Source organism: Oryx dammah, unplaced genomic scaffold, assembly GCF_014754425.2.
Source record: "Oryx dammah isolate SB20612 unplaced genomic scaffold, SCBI_Odam_1.1 HiC_scaffold_12, whole genome shotgun sequence".
NCBI classification, from domain to species: Eukaryota; Metazoa; Chordata; class Mammalia; order Artiodactyla; family Bovidae; genus Oryx; species Oryx dammah.
The window spans coordinates 50,188,620-50,214,487 of NW_024070196.1; the positions used below are offsets into that span (position 1 = coordinate 50,188,620).

A 25,868-nucleotide genomic window follows, 5' to 3' on the forward strand; every position below is an offset into this window, starting at 1 on the left:
AAAGAACTGACTCGCTGGAAAAGAACCTGATGCTAGGAAAGATTGAAAGCAGGAGAAGAAGGGGACGGCAGAGGATGAGATGGTTGGATGGCATCACCGACTCAAAGGACATGAGTTTGAGTAAACTCTGGAAGTTGATGGACAGGGAGGCTTGGCGTGCTGCAGTCCACTGGGTCGCAAAGAGTCAGACACGATTGAGCCACTAAACTGAACTTAACTGAAGGGAAAACTACTTCTCTACTCACGATATTCTGACCTCCAAATGGGTGGAGTTTCCCCTCAATATTAGGTATTTGTGACAGTATCTACTTGCGGTTGGTGCAGACCACATAGGTTCCAGGCTCAGTCCACTAGACTGCCCCCCACCCCCATTTCAGATGCCAATCAAAAGTAGTGGGTCCCCAATGATAGTAAAGCAAACAAAGAGGTAATATGTTAAGATCTTATCATTAAAAAATAGTTGTAAGGTGAAAGTGTTTGTCATTCAGTCCTGTCCGATTCTTTGTGACCCCATGTATGTAGCCTGCCAGGTTCCTCTGTCCAAAAGGAGTGGATATATGTATATGTATTACTGACTCACTTTGCTGTACACCTGAAACTAACACAATGTTTTAAATTAACTATATTCCCATAAAACTTTTTTTAAAAGTTGTGAGGTGAGGAGAGGGACAGTTTAGGAGATTGTGATTAACTTACACACTGAGAAGTAAAAGTGAAAGTGTTAGTCACTCAGTCTCCTTCAACTTTTCAACCCAAAGGACTGTAGTCTGCCAGGTTCCTCTGGCCATAGAATTCTCCAGGCAAGAATACAGGAGTGGGGAGCCATTTCCTTCTCCAGGGAATCTTCCTGACCCAGGGATCAAACCTGGGTCTCCTACATTGCAGGCAGATTCTTTACTGTCTGAGCCACCAGGGAGGCCCTAAATATATGCTGCTGCTGCTGCTAAGTTGCTTCAGTCGTGTCTGACTCTGTAGAATCCCATAGACAGCAGCCCACCAGGCTCCCCTGTCCCTGGGATTCCCCAGGCAAGAACACTGGAGTGCGTTGCCATTTCCTTCTCCAATGCATGAAAGTGAAAAGTGAAAGTGAAGTCGCTCAGTCGAGTCCAACTCTTAGCAACCCCATGGACTGCAGCCCACCAGGCTCCTCCGTCCATGGGATTCTCCAGGCAAGAGTACTGGAGTGGGGTGCCATTGCCTTCTCCGAAATATATGCTACTCTATATAAAATAGCTAGTGAAGACCTACTGTATAGCATAGAGAACTCTGCTCAATACTCTGTAATGACCTATATGGGAAAAGAATCCAGAAAAGAGTAGATATATGTGTATGTATTACTGACTCATTTTGCTATACACCTGAAACTAACACAACATTGTAAATCAACTATACTCCCATAAAAAAATTTGTTTTAATAAAACTTGAAAAAACAATTTTAAACTAAAACAATGGGTCCCCCAGGTGACCCACACTTCTGTCCAACCTGGCTAAAGATCAGTTTCCATGTCCCCCTCCTCGGGTTCAATAATTTGCTAGTTTGGCCCATAGTACTCGGGGAAATACTTTTATTTACTATTACTAGTTTATTATGGAGGATGTGATAAAGGATGCAGATGAACGGCCAGTGATAGCAGTACCTAGGGCAGGGTGGAGTCTGCAAGGGTCCTAAATATAGGAGGCTCTGTCCCTGCAGAGATGGACAATACCCTCCTGGTACAAGGATGCCTCTCCCAAATTGGGGGTTGCTGTTGTTGTTCAGTTGCTCAGTCGTGTCCTACTCTTTGTGACTCCATGAACTGTAGCATGCCAGGCATCCTGTTGTTCACCATTTCCTGGAGCTTGCTCAAACTCATGTCCATCGAGTTGGTGATGCCATCCAACCATCTTATCCCTTGTCATGCTCTTCTTCTCTGGCCTTCAGTCTTTCCAAGCATCAGGGTCTTTTCTAATCAGTCGGCTCTTCACATCAGGTGGCCAAAGTATTGGAGCTTGAGCTTGAACTTCAGCATCAGTCCTTCGAATGAATATTCAGGATTGATTTCCTTTAGGATTGACATCTCCTTGCAGTCCAAGGGACTCTCCAGAGTCTCCAACACCACAGTTCAAAACCATCAATTCTTTGGTGCTCAGCCTTCTTTATGGTCCAACTCTCACATTCATACATGACTACTGGAAAAACTATAGCTTTGACTGTATGAACATTTGTTGGCAAAGTAATGTTTCTGTTTTGTAATATGCTGTCTAGGTTGGTCACAGTTTTTCTTCCAAGGAGCAAGCGTCTTTTAATTTCATGGCTGCAATCACCATCTGCAGTGATTTTGGAGCCCAAGAAAATAAACCTGGGTGATGCAGTGGAAATTTCAAGCCTCTAATGACACCACTGGTTCCTTCAAAGGATGGGTGCTTTATTAGTATAAACCCCTGGGTTGGGAAGATCCCCTGGAGAAGGGAAAGGCTACCCACTCCAGTATTCTGGCCTAGAGAATTCCATGGACTGTATAGTCCATGGGGCCGTAAAGAGTCGGATGTGACAGAATGATTTTCACTTTCACTTTCTTTTCCTGTAAGATTGAAAGAATAACAAGGGACACTCCCTTCACCATGATCACTAAAGAAATTTCAAAGATTTTAGGAACTCTATGCCAGAGATGAAGACCAAATACATATTGTACTATCACACCAGGCTTCCCTGGTGGCTCAGACGATAAGGAACCCACCTGCAATTTGGGAAACCTGAGTTCAGTCCCTGGGTTGGGAATGTACCCTGGAGAAGGGAATGGCAACCCACTCCAGTACTTTGCCTGGAGAATCCCTTGGACAGAGGAGCCTGGCAGGCTGCATACAGTTCTGCAGATGGTGACTGCAGCCATGAAATTACAGGATGCCTGCTCCTTGGAAGAGAAGCTGCGACCAACCTAGACAGCATATTAAAAAGCAGAGACACTACTTTGCCAACAAAGGTCTGTATAGTCAAAGCTATGGTTTTTCCAGTAGTCATGTATAGATGTAAGAGTTGGACTATAAAGAAAGTTGAGCACTGAAGAATTAATGCTTTTGAACTGTGGTGTTGGACAAGACTCTTGAGAGTCCCTTGGACTGCAAGGAGATCCAACCAGTCCATCCTAAAGGAGATCAGTCCTAAATATTCATTAGGACTGATGTTGAAGCTGAAGCTCCAATACTTTGGCCACCTGATGTGAAGAACTGGCTCATTGGAAAAAAGCCCTGAGGCTGAGCAAGATTGAAGGCAGAAGAAGGGGATGACAGAGGATGAGATGGTTGGTGGCATCACCCACTTGATGGACATGAGTTTGAGCAAGCTCCAGGAGTTGGTTGGAGAAGGCAATGGCAACCCACTCCAGTACTCTTGCCTGGAAAAATCCCATGGACGGAGGAGCCTGGTGGGCTGCTGTCTATGGGGTCGCACAGAGTCGGACATGACTGAAGCGACTTAGCAGCAGCAGCAGCAGCGGGAGTTGGTGGTGAACAGGGAAGCATGGCATGCTGCTGGCCATGGGCTTGCACAGTCGGACACAACTGAGCAACTGAACTGAACTGATACTATCACATCATCATTCCCCAGGGCCACCCTCCCCCGCCATGCACACCTGCATTTGTCCAATTCTAGCTCTATAATTGGAAATCCTCCAGCCTCATCTTTATCTGATCCTCTAGCCATTCGACAGTGGTTTGCAAAACAGAGGACTACTATCAAGCTGGGAAATCTGATGGTGTGTTTAATTGTCTTGTTATCAGGGTAGATTATCCCACAAGGAGACCATTTCTAGACACAAACTCAAGTATAGTTTGAACTGTGCAGATGAAATACTGTCCTGAATTATGAGATTCATTTGTTTCCCAACAAATAAGACTTGAGGCTCTATGTCTGGCATTGAACCTCTGTTTTAACTTGCTAAGTAGTGTCAAATTCTCTGTGACCCTATGGACCATAGCTTACCAGGCTCCTCTGTCCATGGAATTCTCCAGGCAAGAATACTGGCGTGAGTTGTCACTTCCTTCTCCAGGGGACCTTCCTGACCCAGGATCAAACCCAGGTCTCCTGCTTTGTAGGCAGATTCTTCACAGTCTGAGCCACCGGAGAAGCCCGTGTCTTGCATAAAGACCCCTAAGCTCACATTTCTCTCCTCCCTGGGGACCACATAAGCTCACAGAGCCAGGCATTACTACCAAGATGCTTCAATGTCATGAGCACAAGAACCTGCGTGATTCATGCTGGCCGTATTCTGGCACTATTTATATCAATATAATTCAGTATAATGAAAGCCACAAATGCAAGCCACATGTACAATTTAAATTTCCAGGTAGGGACTTCCCTGGTGGTTCAGTGGTTAAGACCATACGCACTTCCACTGCAGGCTTCTGCAGGCTTCCTGGTCAGGGGACGTAAGATCCCACATGCCATGTGGCCTATTTAAATAAAATATTGTAATAGCTACATTAAAAAATTTTTTATTGGAATATAGTTGCTTCACAATATCGTCTTAGTTTCAGGTGCACAGCAAAGTGAATCAGCTGTTCAAATACTCACATACATCCTTTTCCAGATTCTTTTCCCATATAGGTTATTACAGAATATTGAGTAGGGTTCCCTGTGCCATACAGTAGGTCCTTACTAATTATCTATTTTATTTTTTGGTTGCACCTCACAGCTTGTGGCATCTCAGTTCCCTAACCAGGGGTTGAACCTTGGCCACAGCAGTGAAAACACTAAAAACCAACCATGAGACCACCAGAGAACTAAGTCCCTATCTATTTTATATATAATAGTGAGTATATGTTATCCCAATCTTCTGATTTATCACTTCCTCCCATACTTCCCCTTTGGTAACCATAAATTTGATTTTGAAACCTGTGAGTCAGTTTCTATTTTGTAAATAACTTCATTTATATAATTTTTAATATTAGATTCCACATATATGGGATACCATATATTTGTTTTTCTCTGTCTTACTTCAATCAGTGTGATAATCTCTAGTTCTATCCATGTTGCTGCAATTGGCATGGTTTTGTTCTTTTTTATGGCTAATATCCCATTGTATATATGTACCATATCTTCTTTATCCATTCATCTGTCGATGGACACTCAGGCTGCTTCCATGTCTTGGCTATTGTGACCAGTGCTACTACGAATATTGGGGCGCATGGATCTTTATTTTAAAAAGATGTATGCTCTTGCAAAATGATGAACCACACAAATTAATGCACTCAAATGAGTGATGTTATCATTTCTCCTTCTGGTCCCTACCTTCTCACCCAGCACTGATGCTGTGGCTCATGGCTACATTGTCTTTTAGGATGTGGAATCCTGGCTTTTGACTTGTTCTCTCTCCCAGCTAGGCCAGCCAGCGGGCCTCCAGACAACGTCACAATGACTAGCCTCAAACTGTCTTCTGGAGACCACTGTGAGATTTTCTTTGCAATATGAACATTCCCAGGAGCAATACTCTCCACTGGTAAGTGCACTTAATGTCACCTGCAGTCTCACATGACATGGTATGCCTGTTGTCTCTGGGGAACTGCGGGTCTTAACTGTGGGAACATTTGTTCCTGAATGTTGGCTAATGCTAAGGAAATAATTGTTAGCACCCATGAAAGCATCTCAGTTCAGGGTGGGGTGGAGAGCCGTACATCAGTTGCTATACCCTGCTAGCATTGCCTGAATTAGCAAATAAAAATACAGGACACCCCATTGAATTCGAATTTCAGATAAGCAACAGCTCTTCCCCCCACCTTTGTTGTAAGTGTGTCCTAAATACTGCAGAGCACACACACATACTAAAAAAGTATTTGTTGTCTATCTGACAAATAGACAGGTATCTTGTATTTTATCTGGCAACCCAACCTCCAGTTAAACAATTAAATTCAAGATGGTATGGCCACTCTTCAGACTGGGGAAGAGGATCCTGGAATCAGCATGACATGTCAGGATCGGGAAAACTGCACACAGGCTTGGCTGGAAGTAATGAAATATATTTAAGAAGTCTGTACACAAAAACTACAATAGACATTTATTAAGAGGTAATTTTCACAATATTTTAATTCTGTTCTGAAATTGGTCTACAAATATCTCTATGTAACACCAAAGCCAGTGATTTAATAAATAAGAGAAATGTATGGATTGCTTTGCCAAAAAAATAAGCCTTATACATTTATGCCTATTTATGATATTTGTAGAATCAGTTTCCCAAGCTCATAAAACTAAAGTGAGCACACGCCACATAGGCACACGCACACACCACTATATTAAAATCAGATGGATTCAGAGTATCAAATTAAATGCCATGTAAAATGTACAGCCAGATACACGAAATGTGAAGTTGACTCATGAATACACTGTGGATCATGGGTACCATACCTCACAAATATGATTTCCGGTTGAGAAGAGGGAAATAAGTGCTAAGTTGGATTTTAAGTGAGCGCTAATCACTACCACCATCACAAAGAAATCAATTTAATTACAGTATTCAAAGAGTTAACACACATGCGGATATTAAATTGACACTACAATAAAATCTTTAAATCTGCAAAAAGACATTAGAACACATGGTTGATAACACCACTAGCTGCCACAGATTTTCAGTAGATGGTGCAAAGGGCAATCAGGTTTTCATACCACCAGGGAAACACTGGTCCTGGTGTATCTCCTACTTATCAAGGAATCAGTGAAGAGCAGCGTGCAGATTTCAGTAGGCTGGACAAGCTTTGTTTATTCCAGATCCTATTTATCACACTGATGGTTGTCCAAGTCTAATTTGAAGGCTACTGTGTTAGATCCTGCAAACGTATATGCTTCTATTATTCACACTAAGGAGCAATGGTTGAAGTACTCAAGTGGCCATAAACAAAAATGTTGCAAAATGGTGATATATTATCCAAAAAAAGCTGGGGGAGGTGGGTGACACCTTTAGGTCTTGGAAATTCCTTCTATTTTTTAGGCCATGCTATTTCCCCCATCAGGGATTGAACCCATGTCCCCTGCATTGGAAGCATGGAGTCTCAACCACTGGACTGCCAGGGAAGTCCCCAGAAATTCCTGTTAAAGTGAGTTAGATAGACGGCTGTGTGTGTGCTCAGTTGCGTCCCCTTTGTGACCCCATGGACTGTAGCCTACCAGGCTTCTCTGTCCATGGGATTTTCTAGGCAAGAATACTGGAGTGGATTGTATTTCCTACTCCAGGAGATCTTGCTGAACCAGGGATCGAACCTGCAACTCTTGCATCTCCTGAACTGGCAAGAGGATTCTTTACCACTAAGCCACTAAGGAAGCCCCCATACTACACTTGGTCTTAGCCAAAAGGCCGAGAAGTGATGGCAAGAGCTGGCTTTTTGGTTCAGTCAATTCAAAACCCATCGAAGAAGTGATCAGGTATCAACCTATAAGTAGCAGCAGAGGGAATTATTTGGCAGTCCAGTGGTTAGCATGCCACGCTTTCACTGCAGAGGACCCAAGTTCCATCCTTGGTTGGGAAACTAAGGTTCTATGAGCTATGCGGTGCAGCCAGAAAAAAAAAAAAGGAAAAACAAAATGTAGCAGGAAGCAAGAGGATGAAATAGAGCAGGATTTCCGACAGTGAGAAGGTGTCTTGTCCATGTTTTAGATTCTGCACTGGACGTCTGACATGGTATTCCTAACCTATCTAGAAGGCTACTGAACCACCACCAAAGTGGTTTGCATCTTCCCCACAAGCCAGCCCTGGTGGGTAGGTGTGCAAAAGTCCTTTCAGAACCCTCCCAAGTACTGACGCCACCCTGCATGTTCACCCTTAGTGCCAACAGGCAATGTCTCCAACTAGCTACTCCCCGCCAGTCAGCAGGCATAGATCCTGCTCTCCTGTCTGCTTCTTGAGCCCACGTGTGACAGGCTTCCTGTGGTCTTGAGAGGCATGGTATGCCTGTTGTCTCCAGGCAACTATGGGTATTTAAAATCTCTTTCAAAGGCACTAACCTCTCTCCATGATGTCACTCAGTCCCCTTCATAAATTAAAGACCCTAGCACAATTCACAAGGCCAGCTTTCAGGAAATTCTGTTGTTGCATTTTGCTACAAGAGATGATAAGGGGTTTAAAAAAAAAAAAAGCCAAGCAAAAAAAAAAAACCCAAAAGGCAAGTAATGCTGATTGGTATTGGGAAATACAAAAATAGAAAATATGAAAGGCTGATGTGCCACAAAAGCATCTTTGCCAGGATGTCAAGGAAGAGATTGCTCCAAACATTGATCCCCAAATATCCACGAAAATCCAGCAAGTTGGAGTTAACAAATCCTTTTTATTTTCTGGGCTCTTTTCTGCTCTTGGTATTTACTGCGATATTGAAGCATTGGGAAATTAACACTGATGAACTTGAAGATACCTAAAAAACTGAGTTTTAACTATAAGAGAGATTCACAGTAGTTTTCGTCAGGATGTTTTCATATCACACTAAATGATATGTTACACTAGTATATTCTACAGCCCTGAAGATATAAAAAATTTCTCTTCAAGGTATGAGATATGATACAAAAATACATTTCTCATGTACAAAAAGAGAGAAAAAAGGAGATGCAGGGTACTGGGGGAGGTCAATTATCCTACAAGCTTCCAAGGAAAGAAGAAAAAAAAAAATCCAAACTATCTGAGGATAAGAGGACGCCCAAGCAAAAGTCAAATTTACGCATTAAAAGACAGGAGTTATGCATATTGAACCTCCGTGACTTCCATCAGAATTTCAAGGACTATTCTACCCTGAAGTGATACTCTTAAGGAACTAATTAACTTTTGTTAAAAATAGACATCTTTCATTTGGGTGTGTCAGATTGTTCAACTGGCTTCACAGCCTACACTTAGCCAATCCAGAAAACAAGGTGCATATTATTTTAAATATTTATTTACTCACATATTTGGTTGCATTGGGTCTTAGTTGAGACACATGGGCTTAGTCGCCTCACAGCAAGTGGAATCTTCCTGGACCAGTGATTGAACCTATGTCCTTGCATTGCCAGGCAGATTCTTAACCCCTGGGCCACAGGGAAATCCCAAGGTATATATATTATTAACAATAATTTCCAGTTGATGATGAGGCCTCAGTCTACCAGTACCCAGATATATGAGCCTTCCTCAATTTACTAGAAGTTAAAATGATTTTTCTGCCAGGGTCTCAAGACAGCACAGTTCATCAGGTTTCCAGGTGTGAGGGTGGGCAAGAGAAGGGTGGATGTTGTACCCACACAGTAATTTAAAACTTAAAATCTTTGTGCAGAGAATGTCAATTATCCCACTGCCTAACATGAGCAAAGCAAACACCCAGACATGCCAAAAACATAGAAACCAAATGCACAAAGGGAAAGAAGGCAAACACGACCTCCGTGGAGTTCTCTATAATCTGCGTGAAAACATCTGTCTCTAAGTATCTGCTGCTGCTGCTGCTAAGTCACTTCAGTCGTGTCCGACTGTGCGACCCCATAGATGGCAGCCCACCAGGCTCCTCCATCCCTGGGATTCTCCAGGCAAGAACACTGGAGTGGGTTGCCATTTCAAGTGAAAGTGAAGTCGCTCAGTCGTGTCCGACTCTTGGCGACCCCACGGACTGCAGCCCACCAGGCTCCTCCATCCATGGGATTTTCCAGGCAAGAGGACTGGAGTGGGGTGCCATTGACAAAACTGGAACGGCTTCAACGCAGAAACCAAGGATAAAGATTTGCCCAGGCAAATTCTAGAGGACATGTACATAATTTCAAGAAGTGAGCTACAAATGCAAGAGAGTCTGGGTCCCGTTAATGTGCACCTTAAAAACAGAAGTTTCATAAACATTCTTGAAAAACATCTGCTTCTTTTCCAGGTACTTGCAACTTCAAATAAAGCAGCACAGAAACACAGCACAGGAAGAGCTGGCAGGCAGCTGAGTTTTCTCTGAAAGGATACCTGGCCCAGAAAGTCTTGGTTCTACCCTATCTGCCAGGGGTCTCTGCAAACCTGTGCTCTGTGAGAGGGCTGCCAGGACACACAGTTGAGCAAGAACGCTGATGGAGATGGTCATGAAGCCTAGTAGCAAAACCTGGGTCACCCTTTCCTTGATTTCCTGTGCTTGTTTGGTACCCAGAAAGGGCCATCTCCACTAGCCCCTGATCCAAGCCTTGCAAAGCCCCCTTTGTTCAGGACCCCCACAGCTGTCTGCCCCCCATGTACTTCTCTTCACCACTAGAGACCACCTAAAATGAAGCCAGCACATATTCCAAACCAAAAGCACCTAACATATATATTGTAAAAATTTCAGATAAAATAAATCTTCTCCAACTCTGTTGGGTTTCTGCTTATTGTTCCTGAGAATGCTTTATAAGCAGCAACAGACTTGAATGGTTATTAGCTGCTATGGTTGGTTTTCCTTCTAAGGTCCTGAGTCAACCAAAAACCAAAGTGAAATAAGTATACAAAAAACCCTGGAGAGTGTAGCTTTCCTATATCCCCCTAGCTGGCCAATGGTAAAATTAGGACTCAAATTAGATACCTGAATGAGCTTCGATGCTCGCTCAGGCAGTTCTTGGTATCAAACTCCAATGATATTTCTTTGTCTGGTTCTTGAATTTTCCTTTACAAAATGTGGAGGCTAAAATACATCAAAGTACAGAAAGGAGAGGGAATCTTAGGTTTTCTACAAATAATGACTTCTTCATTCAGAAATCTGATTGATGGGGGCTTGGTTGAATCATCTAGGATCTCAAAGACATTGAGTTTCAACCTTGAAACCCAACAGTCCACATTCAGAAGCGACACAATTCATCAAATCAACATCAACCAAAACAACATGAAATGAAGGTCACAGCTTTGGAACATGAAAAGAACGCACTCAGATCTCACCCACCAATCCCTGTGCTGCAAAAGCAAACACTTGCCTTGAAACTTTCCCAAAAGATCGAATTAGCAATTTCTTCCCCTCTGTGTAAAGTTTTAATAAGCTCAACTCGATCTGCCTTTATTAAAAAACCTTACAAAAGATGTATTTAAATGCTTGAAAAAATTAACTTTATGCTCTATGCACAGATAAACTTCTCTTACTGTACAGCTAATATGGTTATATCCTTTGTTTAAAAAATATTTTTTTCCACTAATGACACTTGGTGGGTAGTCCTACATCAACGATCTTGTCAGTTCCTCCCGGAAGATGTCCTAAGAGTTGACACGTGGCCGGAAACACCCTCACAAAGCGCCCCTCTCTTGCTCAGGCATGTTTATTAAGGTTGTTTGGGGTTTGGCGTTCTTTTTTTTCTTCTTCTTTTTTGTCTCCGGAGAGAGGGCGCTGGTGGGGGGGGAGCCGGCCGGCTGGCTGGTTGTCACTTGCTGTTGGGGCGGTCAAGACTCTCCAGCACACGGGTGAGGCGGACGTTGAGCAGTCTGACCTGGTTCTCCAGTTGATCCAGCTTCTCCTCCACGCTGGGGCCGCTGGGGCTGCCTCGCCAGTAGAAGCCCATGGGCCCGGTCATGAAGTAGATGGCCACCACAAAACACAAGGGCAGCACGGCATTCTCAGGCTCGCCCTCATACTTGTGCAGGATGTACACGCAGGACATGGAGAACAGAACAACCCGCACCACCCAGAAGAAGCGGCCGAACACCACGTGCAGGGCGCTGAAGGTGAAGCCCAGGGCCAGAGACAGGAACCAGTAGGCCAGGAGAACGACGCCCACCAGCAGGAGGGCCCGGGCGGGGCTGTTGGCCACCGAGCTGGGGTTGAAGTACTGGGACAGGTTCGAGACTGCAGGACAGAACAGAGGGACAGCGGCCAGTTACAGGGAGTCACAGGGCTTCTGTGGGAGTTGGGCTGGGTGGCTCAGCTCACTGGCTGGGCCTCTTCCACACTCTGAGAAACTAAAGCTGGCTGCCTGGGTATAGAACCCTGGGAGAAGACAGGGCAACACTGTTCTATCATGGGTTTAAAACACCTTTCAGGTAGGGCAGAGCCTGCACACTGGCCTTCAGCTGCCTTCCTTTCTGTTTTCCATATCCAGCATTAGGCTGGGCGCACAGCTGCCTAGGAGAAGGGTGTTTCACAGCCTCCCTTGAAGCTAGCTACATAACTAAGTTTTGGTCAAGGAGAGGTGGGCAGAAATGTTTGGGGATGGCTTCCTAAAAGTAGTGGTAATAGGCCCTTTACCTCTTCTTCTTCTGCCTGCTGGAATGTGGATGCGATGGCTGGTAGAGGAGCAGCTGTCTTGGGTCATGAGGGAAAGGAAGTCACCTATTGGGGAGTAATAAGATGGAAGGGGCCTCGGACCTGAGGAGAATGTGCTACAAAGCCACCTACCTGTGAACTTTTCACATAAGAGAAATACAAGCTTCCATCTTGTATAAGCTGCTGTAATTTGGGGGTCTTTGTTACTCACAGCCAAACCTAATTGTAACTGGTACCCACACATGAAGTTCCATCTTAAGAATGGAGTGAAATGGAGGACGTGCATCTTCTGTGTGCCCGACTTAAGAAAATTTTCAAACAGAAAAGTTAAAAGGATGGTAATATAAATACTATCAAAATTATCTAGGTTTAACAACGGTTAACATTTTGCTCCATCTCTAGTCACATATCCTCTCCTTTTTTTAACCAAACCATTCGAAAGAGGCACACATCATACTTCAGCATGCAACTTTCTCTCCCACATTTATTGAGACATAACTGACATACAGCACTATTTAAGTTCACGGTATACAGAATGACTTGACTTATATTGTGAAATGATCAAAATAAGCTTTGTTAATATCCATCATCTCCACAATAGTATAAAGCAAATGTGTTGCAATTAAAAATACATAAGCAAAACAAAAAAATGTCCATCATCTTATAGATAGAAAAAAAAAAGTTTTCTTTTTCCCGAGAACTTTGAGGATCTCCTAACTCTAATAACTTCCAACTATACTGCACAGCAGGGTTAAATACAGTCATCACATTGCACATTACACCCCCAGGATTCATTTATCCTATAACTGCAGTTTGTACCTCTTAACCATTTTCCTCCAATTCCCCTATTTTCCATTCACTGTCTCTGGCACCACAAATCTGATCTCTCAATTTATGAGTTGTTTTTTTTTTTAAGATTCTATATATAAATGAGATTATACAGTATCTGCTTTTCTCTGACTTATTTCACTTAGCTTAATGCCCTCAAGGTCCACCCATGTGGTTACAAATGGTAGGATTTCCCATTTTATGGCTGAAGAATACTCCAACGTATATAGACACACCAAAATTTCTTTATCCATTTACCTGTCAGTGAACAGTTAGGTTGCTTCCGTGTCTCAGCTATTCTAAGTAATGCTGCAATGTACATGACCGGGGACAGGGCGGGGGTGGGGGTTGGTAGTGATGGTGTAGTTATTTCTTTGATGTAGTGTTTTTGTTTCCTTCAGATATATTCCCAAAAGTAGAATTGCTAGATCGTATGGTAGTTCTACTTTTAATTCTTTTTTTAAATTTTACCTATTTATTTTTGGCTGCGCTGGGTCTTGGATGCTGCATGCAGGCTTTCTTTAGTTGCGGCGAGCGGGGACTACTCTTGGGTCGCAGTGTGTGGGCTTTTCATTGTGGTGCCTTCTCTTGTTGCAGAGCACAGGCTACAGGGCATGTGGGCTTTAGCAGTTGTGGCCCACTGGCTTAGCTGCTCCAAGGCATGTGGAATCTTTGCGGACCAGGGATGGAACCTGTGTCCCCTGCACTGGCAGGCAGATTCTTATCCACTGCACCACCAGGGAAGTTCTCTGCTTTTAAGAGGAACCTCCATACTGTTTTCCACAGTGGTGGACTAACTCACATTCCCACCAACAGTGCCCAAGGGTTCCAACTTCTCCACGTCTTCAGCAACATTTGTTCTCTCTTATCTTTTTGGTAATAGTCATTCCAATAACCAAATTAACATTTCATTGTGGTTTTGATTTGCATTTCCCTAATGACTAGCAATGCTGAATTACTGGTAATACAGTATCTTTTCATGTACCTGTTGACCATTCATATAGAAGGAATATGTTTCCTTTTTTTCATAAATATGAAAACATTCATATTCATATGTTTCTTTTTTTTGGAAACAATGTTTATCCAGGTCCCTTTTCATCCCCTCACCCTTTTTTTCATGGCTGTACCATGAAGCACGCGAGATCTCAGTTCCCTGATCGAGGATTAAACCCACACCCTCAGCAGTGAAAGCTCAGAGTCATAACTGCTAGACCATCCAGGAATTCCCTTTTGTCCTTTTCTTTTTTTTTTTTTGCTATTGAGTTGTGTGAGTTCTTTATCTATTTTGGATATAAACGCCTTAACAGATACGTTTGCAGATATTTTTCCATTCTGTAAGTTCATTTTGTTGATCGTTTCCTTGGATGTGCAGAAACTCTCTACTTGATGTAGTCCCGCTTGTTTATTTTTGCTTTTGGTGTCAAATCCAGAAAATCACTGCCAAGGACAAGGTCAAAGAGCTGACTGCTTGTTTTCTTCCAGGAGTTTTATGGTTTCTGGTCTCACATTTAAGTCTTTAATCCGTTTCGAGTTAATTTTTGTGAGTGGTGTGAAATAGAGATCTAATTCCATTCTCTTATATATGAATGTTTTCCCAGCACCACTTATTGAAGAGATTGTCTTTCCTCCGTTAAGCATGCTTGGCTCTGTCAAATACTAGCTAACCGTATGTGTATGACTTTATTTCTCAGCTCTATTGGTCTACGTGTCTGTTGTTATGTCACTACTATACTGTTTCAAGCTCCATGTTTTTTTTTAAAATATTTTTATTTACTTATTTGGCTGCACTGGGTCTTAGCTGTGGCACAGGGAATCTCTGATTTTTATTGAGGCATGCAAGATCTTTAGTTGTGGCAGGCAAACTCTTAGTTGCAGCATGTGGGATCTAGTTCCCTGACCAGGGATTGAACCCTTGCCCCCTGGCAGAGAAAGTGCAGACTCTTAGCCACTGGACCACCAAGGAAGTCGCTGCTCTAGCAAATTAACTGAGCAGGAGAAAGAGGTCATGGGAGCTCCTAGTTTGCAGCCAGTTGCTCACAAGCATGGGTGATGACCTGGACTCATGATGGGCACCCAAAGTGGAGGGTGGTCTTGTGGGACTGAGCCTTTTGCCTGTGGGGTCTAATTCTGCCTCTAGGTAGACAGTGTCAGAAGAATTCTCTGTCACCCCATGGCATCGACACCTTGCTAGCTGGTGGGGGGAAGCCTACCCGCACACACACACACTTTGGAATTTGGTCCAGGAACCTTTTCCAGTCGCACACCTAGAGCAGAGTGGAGCTGGTATTTCAAGGCAGAGCCTGGCTGACAGAGCCACCCAGTCCCTGCCCTGTCCTGAGGCAGCCTCCAAGAGGAATCCCTACTTCCCGTTTGTCACAAGTGTTACAAGGGCTCCAAGGCTTCAGAGAAAGTCAACAACTTGAAGATGGGAGACTGAAATCCTTCCTTCTGACTCTGGATGCTATTTCCCAGAAAAGTGTCTTCAGCCAGGAGATCAAGGGTGGAGCTAACTGTGCTGTCATTACGGTGGACATCGAGCCCGGGAAACGTGGCAAGTGTGAACCGAGATGTGCTGGGCCAAATACAGACTAGATTTCCAAGACACTAGTATGCCCCAAAATCTAAGACACCTCATTAATAATTTCCTATTGATTCCAAGATGAGATGACAATTTTTTTTTCTTGTGGCTGTGCTGGTGGTTTATATCAAATCCATACTCCCTCCAGTGGAAGCGTGGAGGTTCAAGAGAAGTACCAAGATGGCAATATTTTTCATCTATTGGGTTAACTAAAACACCTTATTCATTTCACTGGTTTCTTTTTACCTTTCTAACATGGCAATTAGAACATTTAACGTCACATATGTGGCTGGCATTCTATTTCTACGGAACCACTCCAGGCTAAGGACTCTCCATTTTAACCAGTACCTTGAAACATTCTAAAGCAGGCAATTAAAGGATTGTGCTCACGGATGCATTCTGTACCAGAAAATCCAACTCTGGAGTCCAGTTTCCTGCAAAACCTTTTGCACCTTCAAACATCTCAGGGTAAGACACAGACTCCAGAGGTCTTCAGATGCTTTGAAACTTAATGCATCAAGGGGGAAAAAACCACAGCGCAGAAGTGAGTTCTTTCACCTCCGAATGTCCCAGCCACCCTTCTCATGAACATGAGTATTCAGGGCCTCTTGGCTGTGGAAGAACTCTCTGATCTTTGATCTTCACTGCGGCATGCGGGATCTTTAGTTTTGGCACATAGGATCTAGTTCCCTGATCAGGAGGCTGACTTGACTCCAGTCTTTCATTTCAAGCCGAGGGCAATTTCTTGCAGTCAGGTTTGTTTCTCCAGGGCTCATTGGTCAGGGATGGAAATACTGAGAGTTTAATGATCTGGGCCGGCAGTGAAAATGGATTCCAAGTGGGATTGCACTCAATTGCAGGAGCCAGGTTCCGTGTTGACTCAGCCGGAGTCCCAGGAGGGGCCCTCTGTAGCCCCAGGGGGCTTGGAGCTGCACAGCAGCCTCTCAAATGGCGATACTGCTGCCTCTGGTTCTCTGCCTAAGGCCTCTTAGAGACTGAACTCGGTGGTTCAAAGCCAGAGGGTGGGTTCCCAGGGATGGAGGGGATGACAGTGGGTACGAACCAGGGTATGGGTTTGGGCCAGCAGCCAGCTCAACTCCAAGGCCTCAGTCTCTGATCTGTAAGGTGGGAATGTCAGGGCTGAAGGAGAGGGTTGGGGGTGGTGGATGGATTCAAAGAGATGGTGCGTGGAACTCAGAGAGTGTATTGGTCTCCTCGGGCTTCTCTAACAAATGACCAGATGTGGTGGCTTCAAGCAACAGGAATGGAGCCTCACCGTTCTGGGGGCCAGAATTCTGAAGTCAAGGTGTGGGCGGGGCTGCACTCCAGCCAAAGCTCCAGGGGAGGCTCTCTCCCTGCCCCTTCTGGCTCAAGTGGCTCCAGTGGTCCCTGGCTCGTTGACTGCACCCCTCCTTCTCCGTCTCCATTTTCACATTCACATGGCCATCATCTCCGTGTGTCTGTGTCTCTGTCCAAATTTCCCTCTTTTTAAAAAATATTTATTTTTATTTATTATTTGGCTGTGTTGGGTCTCAGTTGCAGCATACGGGATCTTCGATCTTCATCGGGACATGCGTGATCTTTAGATTCAGCATGTGGGATCCATTTCGTGATCTTTAGATTCGGCATGTGGGATCCAGTTCCCTGACCAGGGATCAAACCGGAGCTGCATTGGGAGCTCAGAGTCTCATCCACTGGACCACCAAGGAAGTCCCTTTGTCTTCTTATAAGGACACCAGACATTGGATTGAAGGCCCACACTAACCTAGGATGACCTCATCTCAGCTTGATTACATCTGCAGAGACTTCATTCCCCAATAAGGTCACATTCACAGGTGTGGGGGTCTTGGGGGGCACTTTTGGAGAGGGACACAACTCAACTCACCAAAGCAGTGAAGCAGTGGAGCCAACAGGCCTCCAACTCTTACTGACAATGGGCCTTTTTGTACCAGGGGCAGAGCCAGGGCCAAGGTTGCAGCCTGGAGAAGGCATGCAAGACCTTGCTCACGGGATCACAGAGGGGAGATTGAGTAACAAACACACACACATGGAAGGAGGACAGGAGGTGGAAGAATGCGAGTGTGAGAACTGAGCATGGGGTTCCTCACACAACGTGGCTAGGAGGGGCTTCTTGGAGGAGGTGCCATTTACCAGAGAACCAAGCATGGGAAAGACGGGAGCAGGCAAAGGGCTGGGAAGACCATCCCCAGCAGAGAACGCACAGAGGCTGGAAGGTGTCAAGCCAGGTGTGTCCAGGGGCTAGGCAGTGTCCTTGGTGTGAACTCTGTCAACTGAAAGTGCATCAGGAAATCATTGGGCAGTTTTAACGAGAGGGACTTAATCTGACTTTTATGTTTTGTTTTTTTTAAATCAGTAACAACAAAAAAAATAATTAAAAAAAAAAATCACTCTAGCTGATTTGTTGAGAAGGGACCCTGGTTAGGAGATAAGCAGGAAAGCGCTCACCCAGCAGGCCTAAGGCCACCTTCCAGAATGGTTTGCAAGTTGGGCCCTTGGCCAGCATCTGGGAACTTGGATTTCTAGAGTGTGAGATTGGGATGCATAAGAAATTAGTGGCCTCCATCCCCATTTCTGGCACAGGCTCCTAAAACCCTTGCAATTTCCTAAGTGATAAGAGCAATAAAGGTGTCTTGATAATTCACAGCCCCTTTCACACATACCTGTGTTTGTTAATCAGGTGATTCTGAAAAGCCTCTAAAAATGTAGGCTGGTTGCCAAGGGAACCAACTTGGTTATTAGAGGGTTGAGCCTTTCAATTGACCCTCCTGACCTCTTGGGAGGAGGGGAAGGTTGAATTGATCACCAGTGCCCGATGAGTCAGCAGAACTCAGAACATGGAAGCCCCGAGTCCTGCCCAGAAACCCTGCCCCATGCATCTCCTTCACCTGGCTGTTCCGGAATTACATCCGTTCATAAAAAAACAGTTATCCACTGAGTAAACAGGTTTCCTGGGTTCCACAAGCAGCTTGAGCAAGTTACTTGAACCCAAGGCAGGGACAGGTCATTGGTACTCTTGATCTATACCAGCCAGTCGGAAGCACTGGTGACAACCTGAACGAGTGTCTGAAGTGGAGGCAACTGTGGGACTAAGCTTTTGACCTGTAGGATCAGATGCTACCTCCAGGGAGGCAGGGTCAGAACTGAGTTCAATCTGGGCCTGGAGGTTTTGCACAAACAATGTGGTTCACACTGATATCTGCTTTCCTTCCAGGAGTCTGGAATTTAGAAGGTGTGAGGCAGAGGGTACCTACATGACCAGCCCCTCAATAAACACCCTGGGTGCTGAGCCTCCACTGGATGTCCCTGGCTAAGGACACCTCACATGGGGATCAAAGCATGTCCTGTGTGACATGCCCACGCCCGTCCTGGAGAGGGCTCTGGGAGCCTGTGCCCAGTTCCCCAGACTTCACCCCTTTGCTGACTGTGCTGTGTGTCCTTCCCTGTAACCATCACAGCTGAGGGTACCACCAAATGCTGGCTCCTGGGACTCCTTCTAGAGATGCATGGGACCTGGGGGCGGGGGGTGGTCTCGGCGACCCTGACAGACTGCTGTAGGCTTCCTGGAGAGAGGCAGCAGCCTGCACCAGGGCCATGAGCTTGAACTCAAAGGGTTCCAGCAGCTGCCTCCTGATTCCTGGACCAGCACATTGACTTCCTAGGGATCACACATTGCTCCTTCCGATGATTCTGTGAGCACCTCATTCTCTGTATTAAATCGCTTCCTGTCTGAGTAACTGGAGTAGTTTGTTACAGACCCCGACCACCCAGAGACTCCACCTCCAGTCCCCAAAGTTTGCCTGAGTGACAGTCGTGTCCGACTCTTGGCAATCCCATGGACTATAGCCCACCAGGTTCCTCTGTCCATGGGATTCTCCAGGCAAGATTACTGGAGTGGTTTGTCATCCCCTTCTCCAGGGCATCTTCCTGACCCAGGGATTGAAGCCAGGTCTCCTGCATTGCAGGCTGATTCTTTACCATCTGAACCAACAGGGAAGCCTAGGGACAGATAAGTTGGCACTACCCACTTACACCTTCTAAGTAGCATCTGGGAATCCCAGCTATTTACAACTACAATAATAAAATAGGTTCTCTTGTATCCCCTCCACCCGTCTTCTCCTGCACCACCCGCCCTGGATACCACTCCCATAATTTGAGAAGCACCAGAATGAAACACTGCCTTCAAATGAATGCCCCCCAACACCTACCATCGAGTCCAAGAACTTCCAAGAGCTCTGCCCAAACTTTCCACACGGTTTCCACAAACATGTCCACTCCCAGCACGAACCTCTCGGTCAGCCTTGTCAGGAACTGCAGAAATGAGAGAAAAGTCATTACCGACTCGGCCACAGCTTCCTTCTTCCTAGTCTGGCCAAATTTACAGTTGAATGAGAAAACTCAGCCAGCTGATGACAAAGGCCATCCCAGGGCTTGGCCAAATCGCCCTGAGGATTAACGGAGCATGGGACTAGCTCAGGGCGCCAAGAACCAAGTGAATATGGTCAAATCTCCCTCCTGGACTTCCCTGGTGGTCCAGTGGTTGAGAACCCACCTGCCAATGCAGGGAACATGGGTTCGATCCCTGGTCTGGGGAGATCCCACATGCTGTGGGGCAACAAAGCTGGTGTGCCACAACTACTGAAGGCCATGAGCCCTAGAGCCCGTACTCTGCAAAAAGAGAAGCCGCTGCAACGACAAGTCTGCGCACTGCAACTAGAGAGTAGCCCCAGCTCTCTGCCACCAGAGAAGAGCTGCCTGCAGCATAAGACCCAGCATAGCCAAAAATAACAAATAAATAAGAAAATATATATATATAAAAAAAAAAGAGTCTCCTTTCTACAGGTGGAGGGATTCATCAGAGAAGCCAGAAGCCTTCTGCAAAGCTGCTCACTACACGCCTGATTACTTCCAGAGCCCTCTGCTGACTCTTGTCAAAGTCCCTGCCTGAATTCTCATTTCTAAATGGTGGAAGGTGTTGCAACCAACCTATTTCACCTGGAGGCCGGATGCTGCTGCATGGGAGCAACTATAAAGGGCGAGAACGGCAGTTGAGTCCCATCGTCACATCTCAGGCACGTGGAAACAATAGAGACGCACCTCCATCCCAGTTTTAAGGACCCGGGGGCCTTGGAGGGCTGCAGTAGCTCTCCCAGTATGAACACATGCAGTTTCATTTCACTTTAAGCGATATGCTATACACATGGTATAAAGTCTCACTTCCTACAACCTGAATCCCCTTCCAGAGACAGCACTGTTACCACTCGCTTATGGATCTTCCTTTATATGCCCAGGTGAAGAATGGCACAGACAGGGACTACCCTGGTGGTCCAGCAGATAAGACGACTCTGAGCTGCCAATGCAGGGGGCCCAGGGTTTAATTCCTGGTCAGGGAACTAAGATCCTGCATGCCCTGCAGTGTGACCAAAAGATAAAAAGGAAATGACCCCACCCCCCACCTACTAAATTATACACTTTAAATGGAAGGACTGTAGAGTATTAATATATGATTTATTCCTCAATAAGTTGCTATTTGAAAACTGGAAGGATACTAGCATAACATTGCAAATCAACTATTCCTCCTTTACTTATTTACTGGCTGCATTTCATCTTTGTTGTAGCACTCAAGCTTAGCTGCCCTGTGGCATGTGGAATCTTATTGGACCAGGGGTGGAACCCATGTCCTCTGCACTGGCAGGTGGATTCTTAACCACTGGAGCACCAGGGAAGTCCTCAGCTATACTTCTATTTTAAAAGAAAAAATTTTTAACTGAAAGAGTAAAAAATAATAATAATGGAACAGTTAACATTAAAAAAAAAATCATGTGGGAATGACAGAAGGAAGTATTTATGTCAGGGAGAAGAAAGGGTCCCTGGACCTCTCTTAGATAAGGGTAGGTGGGTGGGGGCATTTTGGAGACTGTACCATCCCCTGGAGAGAAGACACACTGGTGTCCGTTTAGTTATTCTTTTTTTTTGTTAAAGAGTTTCACTGATGTATCATTTACATACCATAAAGCTCTCGTCTTTAAAATGCACGATTCAATGTTGTTTAAAAAAAAAATCCCCCATAATTGAATTTTAGAACATCTTCATCACCCCAAAAGGAGTCTTGTCCCCATCCGCAGTCGCTTCTCATTCCCTCCTCCCCTCAGCCTAGGCAACCACTAATCTTCCCGTCTCCACGGTTTTGCCTTTCCTGGACTTTCTGTACAAATGAAATCAGGCGATCCATGACCTTTTGTGCCTGGCTTCTTGCACTCAAAATAATGTCAGGCTTCACCCATGTGGCAGCGTGAATCAGTACTTAATTCCTCTTTCTTGCCAAATAGCATTCCCTTTCAGGGTTCTCCACCCTTTGTTCCTCCTCTCGTTATTCTTTAAAAGCATTACAATTTCTGCCCATTTGTCCATAGGTAGCAATTTCTACATTTTGTCCAAGTGGAGGAAAAGGGAAAGGACACCCTGGGGCACCTGGGAAAAAAATTAGCAGGCCATTCAAGGGCACCAGCTCCCCTAGAAAGGGTGAACGAAAGTACCTATTTTGGGAGGAAGGGACATTACAGCTTCTGCTGCCACTGACCCTCTCTGTGCCTCAGTTTTCTCAGCTGTAAAATGGGACTAAGGAAGAATGGACATTAGGGAACTTCCCTGGCCACCAGTGGGTAAGAGTCCATGCTCCCAATATAAGGGGGCTCAGGTTCATTCCCTGGTCAGGGAACTAGATCACAGATGCTGTAACTAAGAGTTCGAATGCTACAACTAAAGATCCCACGTGCCGCAACTAAGACCCAGTGCAGCCAAATAAATAAATATTTAAAAAAAAAAAAAAAAAAGACGTGGGGACCCCTTAGGTTGCCTGTGTCAGATCTGAGGACAGCTGGGCAGCAACCCAGTGCATCCAGCAAGGTTGGAGGTCCAGTCCTCTCTCCAAAGGGAGTCATCTCCTTCCCACCAAACAACTGTTTTTGGGCAGGTGTTGGGAAACCCACTGGCCCAGACAGGACCTGGCTATGCTTAGAAGAAAGGTCAGGACCACCTTGGGGACCAGCCAGGAAAGGAGAAAGTGATACATGGAAAAGCTCATCGTGGGCCTTTTGGACTGGGTGGGTGGGAACACTGCCCCCTGGGGCTGGCACCGCTCACTGTGGCTTCTGCTCCAGCAAGTTAGTCCTTGGCTCCCTGTCTGTGTGAAGACACGGGAGCCCTGAGGGGGTGCTGCGGGCAGCACTGTGTTCCTTCAAATCTCAGTGAAGATGAAATGAGGCCAACGTGGAGGACCTGGATCCAACAGGACTGGGGTCCCTACAAGAAGAGATGGGGGGCTTCCCCACAGGTCCTCCAGTGGTTAGAACTCTGTGTGGTCAATGCTACAGGTGTAGGTTCAGTCCCTGGTCAGGGAACTAAGATCCCACATGCTGTGCAGCGTGGAAAAAAAAAAAGTTAACACTGCTTTGGATGGAAAAGAAATTTTTAAATTTAAAAAAAAAGAAAGAAAATGAGCCCACTCCAGTATTCTTGCCCGGGAAATCCCATGGACAAAGGAGCCTGGTGAGCTACAGTCCAAGGGGTTGCAAAGAGTCAAGCACCACCATGCCCATGTGTAACTGAATCTCTGCTGTGTACCTGAAACTAACCCAACATTGTAAATCAACCATATGCCAATCAAAAAATTTTTGAAAGGAAAAAGAAAATGGGGACACAGACATGCACAGAGAGAAGATCATGTGAGGACACAGGGAGAAGACAGCCATCCGTGAGCCATGGAGAGAGAGGCCTCAGAAAGCAGCAGCCTGGCTTACACCTTGATCTCAGGTTTCCAGATGATATTTCTGGGTGAGCCAGCCAGACTGTGGCCCTTCCTCAGGGCAGCCCTGAAGACTAAGGTGGGGTTCAGCGAAGCCCAGGGCCTGAAGCAGTTCACAGAAATGGGTGAAAAGCCAAACCAACGGCACAGGTGGCACGTTTTTCCTACAACCTATAAAATATAGCCAATATTTTATAGTAACTATAAATGAAGCATAACCTATAAAAAGTGTGAATGTTGTACACCGGGAACTCAAGACTCAACAGCATTGTACAATCATATACTACTGTACATCAACTATACCTCAATTCAAAAGTTTAATAATAGAATTAAACAAACCAAACCAAACCAAACCAAACCAAACTTGGGCATTCCCTGGTGGTTTAGTGGTTAGGATTTGGACTTTCACCACGGTGGCCCAGGTTCGATCCCTGGTCCAGAAACTGGATCCCAATTCAAATGAAGCACTTCTGAGTAAAGATGTTTTGAGTTGGTCAGGGAAATAGAAAAATTGACTTGGGATGGTTATTAAAAAGTTGTCAGGAGCTGTAATGATGGTATTGTGCAAAACATTTTTGCAAAATGTTTATGTGTTAAAGACGGAGATTGAAATACTCAAGTGAACCAATATGTCTTGGATTAGTTTTAAAACACTATGCCAGGCTTCAAACATTTTTTTGATGGGGGAAGAGATACAACAAGAATGTCAAAACTGGGTGAAGGGTATAGAGGTTCATCATACGATTCTTTCTCCCTTTGTGTCTCCTGGGCAATATTCAGGATGAAAAGCTAAAATTAAAAAGATTCAAGGGAGCCAACTCAGAAGACCCGCGGCTACAGCCAGTCCAAGGTAGAAGACACAATTACTCTAGCTCAGCATTTCATCGCAGCGTCCTAAATCTGGAGGTCGTCCTAAACTCTCCTCACCCCCATTACCCCCAAGCACATTTAAACTGGCTCCCAAGCATTTTCATAAGAAAAGCAGCAAAGGAGCAGTTTAGAGGTTGCCTAAGGATCTGAGGAACAGGAACAGGAAGTAAGACAAAGTTAATGGGAACTGAAGTGCTGGAACACACAGGAGGGTCAGGAATGAATTACAAAGGGGAAAAGGCACCTCTGGGAGGGTGGGTCAAAGCAATGGGACAAGATGACACCATCTGTCCTGACAGGCTGCCCTCTTAAAGACACAAGGCCCTCAGGTAGAATTCTTCCTGGAATGGTAGGTCCTCAATCTAACCCTGAGGAAACAGATTAGAGGCATCATGGGACAACTGAAAAACCAACTGGGTGTCAAAACCACAGAGAGAGGGACTTTTCTGGTGGTCCAGTGGTTAAGACTCCATGCTTCCAATGCAGGAGGCAGGGGTTCGATCCCTGGCTGGGTAACTAAGGTACCATGTGATATATGGTGAGGCCAAAAAGTAAGATAAACCACAGGGGGAAACCATGTCAGTCCCACTAGAATGGTTACACTCAAAAAGACAGACAACCGTCAACAGGTAAATGGAGAAAGATGTGATATATACAAACACACACACACACAAACCAGAACACTAATCAGTCATAAAAAAAAGAATGAAATTTTGCCATTTGCAACAACTTGGATGGACCTGGAGGGTACTCTGCTTAGTGAAGTAAGTCAGACAGAGAAAGACAAATAATGAGACGTTCCTGGTGGTTCAGTGGTTACAACTCTGTGCTTCCACTGCACGGGGTGCAGGTCCTGGTTGGGGAACTCGGATCTGACATGCTGTGAGGCAAGGCCAAAAAGAAAGACAAATACTGTATGATAACACTTTGGGGGGAATCTAAAAAAATATAACAAAGTAATGAATATAACAAAAAAGGGGCAGATTCACAGATACAGAGAACAAACTAGCGGTTACCACCAGGGAAAGGGAAGAAGGGGGATGGACAAGATAGGGGTAGAGGTCTAAGAGATACAATTACTATGTATAAAGTAAGTCACAAGGATATATTGCACAGCACAGGGAATATAGCTGATATCCTATTATAATAGCTATAAATGGTATATAGTCCAAAGATATTGAATCATCGGGTTGTACACCTGAATCTAGTATAATGTTGTAAATCAACTACATTTCAGTTAAAAATAAACTGAATTAAATATATCCAAGGGGTGGTGGGGAAGACAGGAACTTCTGTTGGCGAGGATGGGGAGAAACCGGAATCCTTATATACTGCTGATGGGAACGCCAAACGGTCCAGCTGAACAGAAACTCCTTGAGATGTCCGAGCTGCCATGTGCTATGCTGTGCTAAGCCACTCAGTTGTCTAACTTTGCGACCCCATGGACTATCCATGGAATTCTCCAGGCAAGAATACTGGAGTGGGTTGCCATGCCCTCCTCCAGGGGATCTTCCCAATCAAGGATGGAACCCAGGTCTCCCGCATTGCAGGCAGATTCTTTACCGCATTGCAGGCAGATTCTTTACCGCATTGCAGGCAGATTCTTTA

General features: G+C 45.1%; 1 protein-coding gene and 1 pseudogene across 1 annotated transcript in view; both read right to left on the bottom strand.

The window, feature by feature from the left end:
• Window positions 1–6,006: 6,006 nt before the first annotated feature.
• The window catches only part of LOC120871007 (BRI3 binding protein), a 25,666-nt gene continuing 5,804 nt past the window's right edge, over window positions 6,007–25,868 (bottom strand). Inside the window, exons 2-3 of the mRNA XM_040250591.1 lie at window positions 19,795–19,897; window positions 6,007–11,745 (exon numbers count right to left, since the gene is read on the bottom strand). Coding sequence (XP_040106525.1) covers window positions 11,324–11,745; window positions 19,795–19,897 — 525 coding nt within the window. The 3' untranslated portion in view covers window positions 6,007–11,323. The remainder of the gene's footprint in view (window positions 11,746–19,794; window positions 19,898–25,868) is intronic.
• On the bottom strand, window positions 7,151–7,331 carry LOC120871654 (annotated as a pseudogene).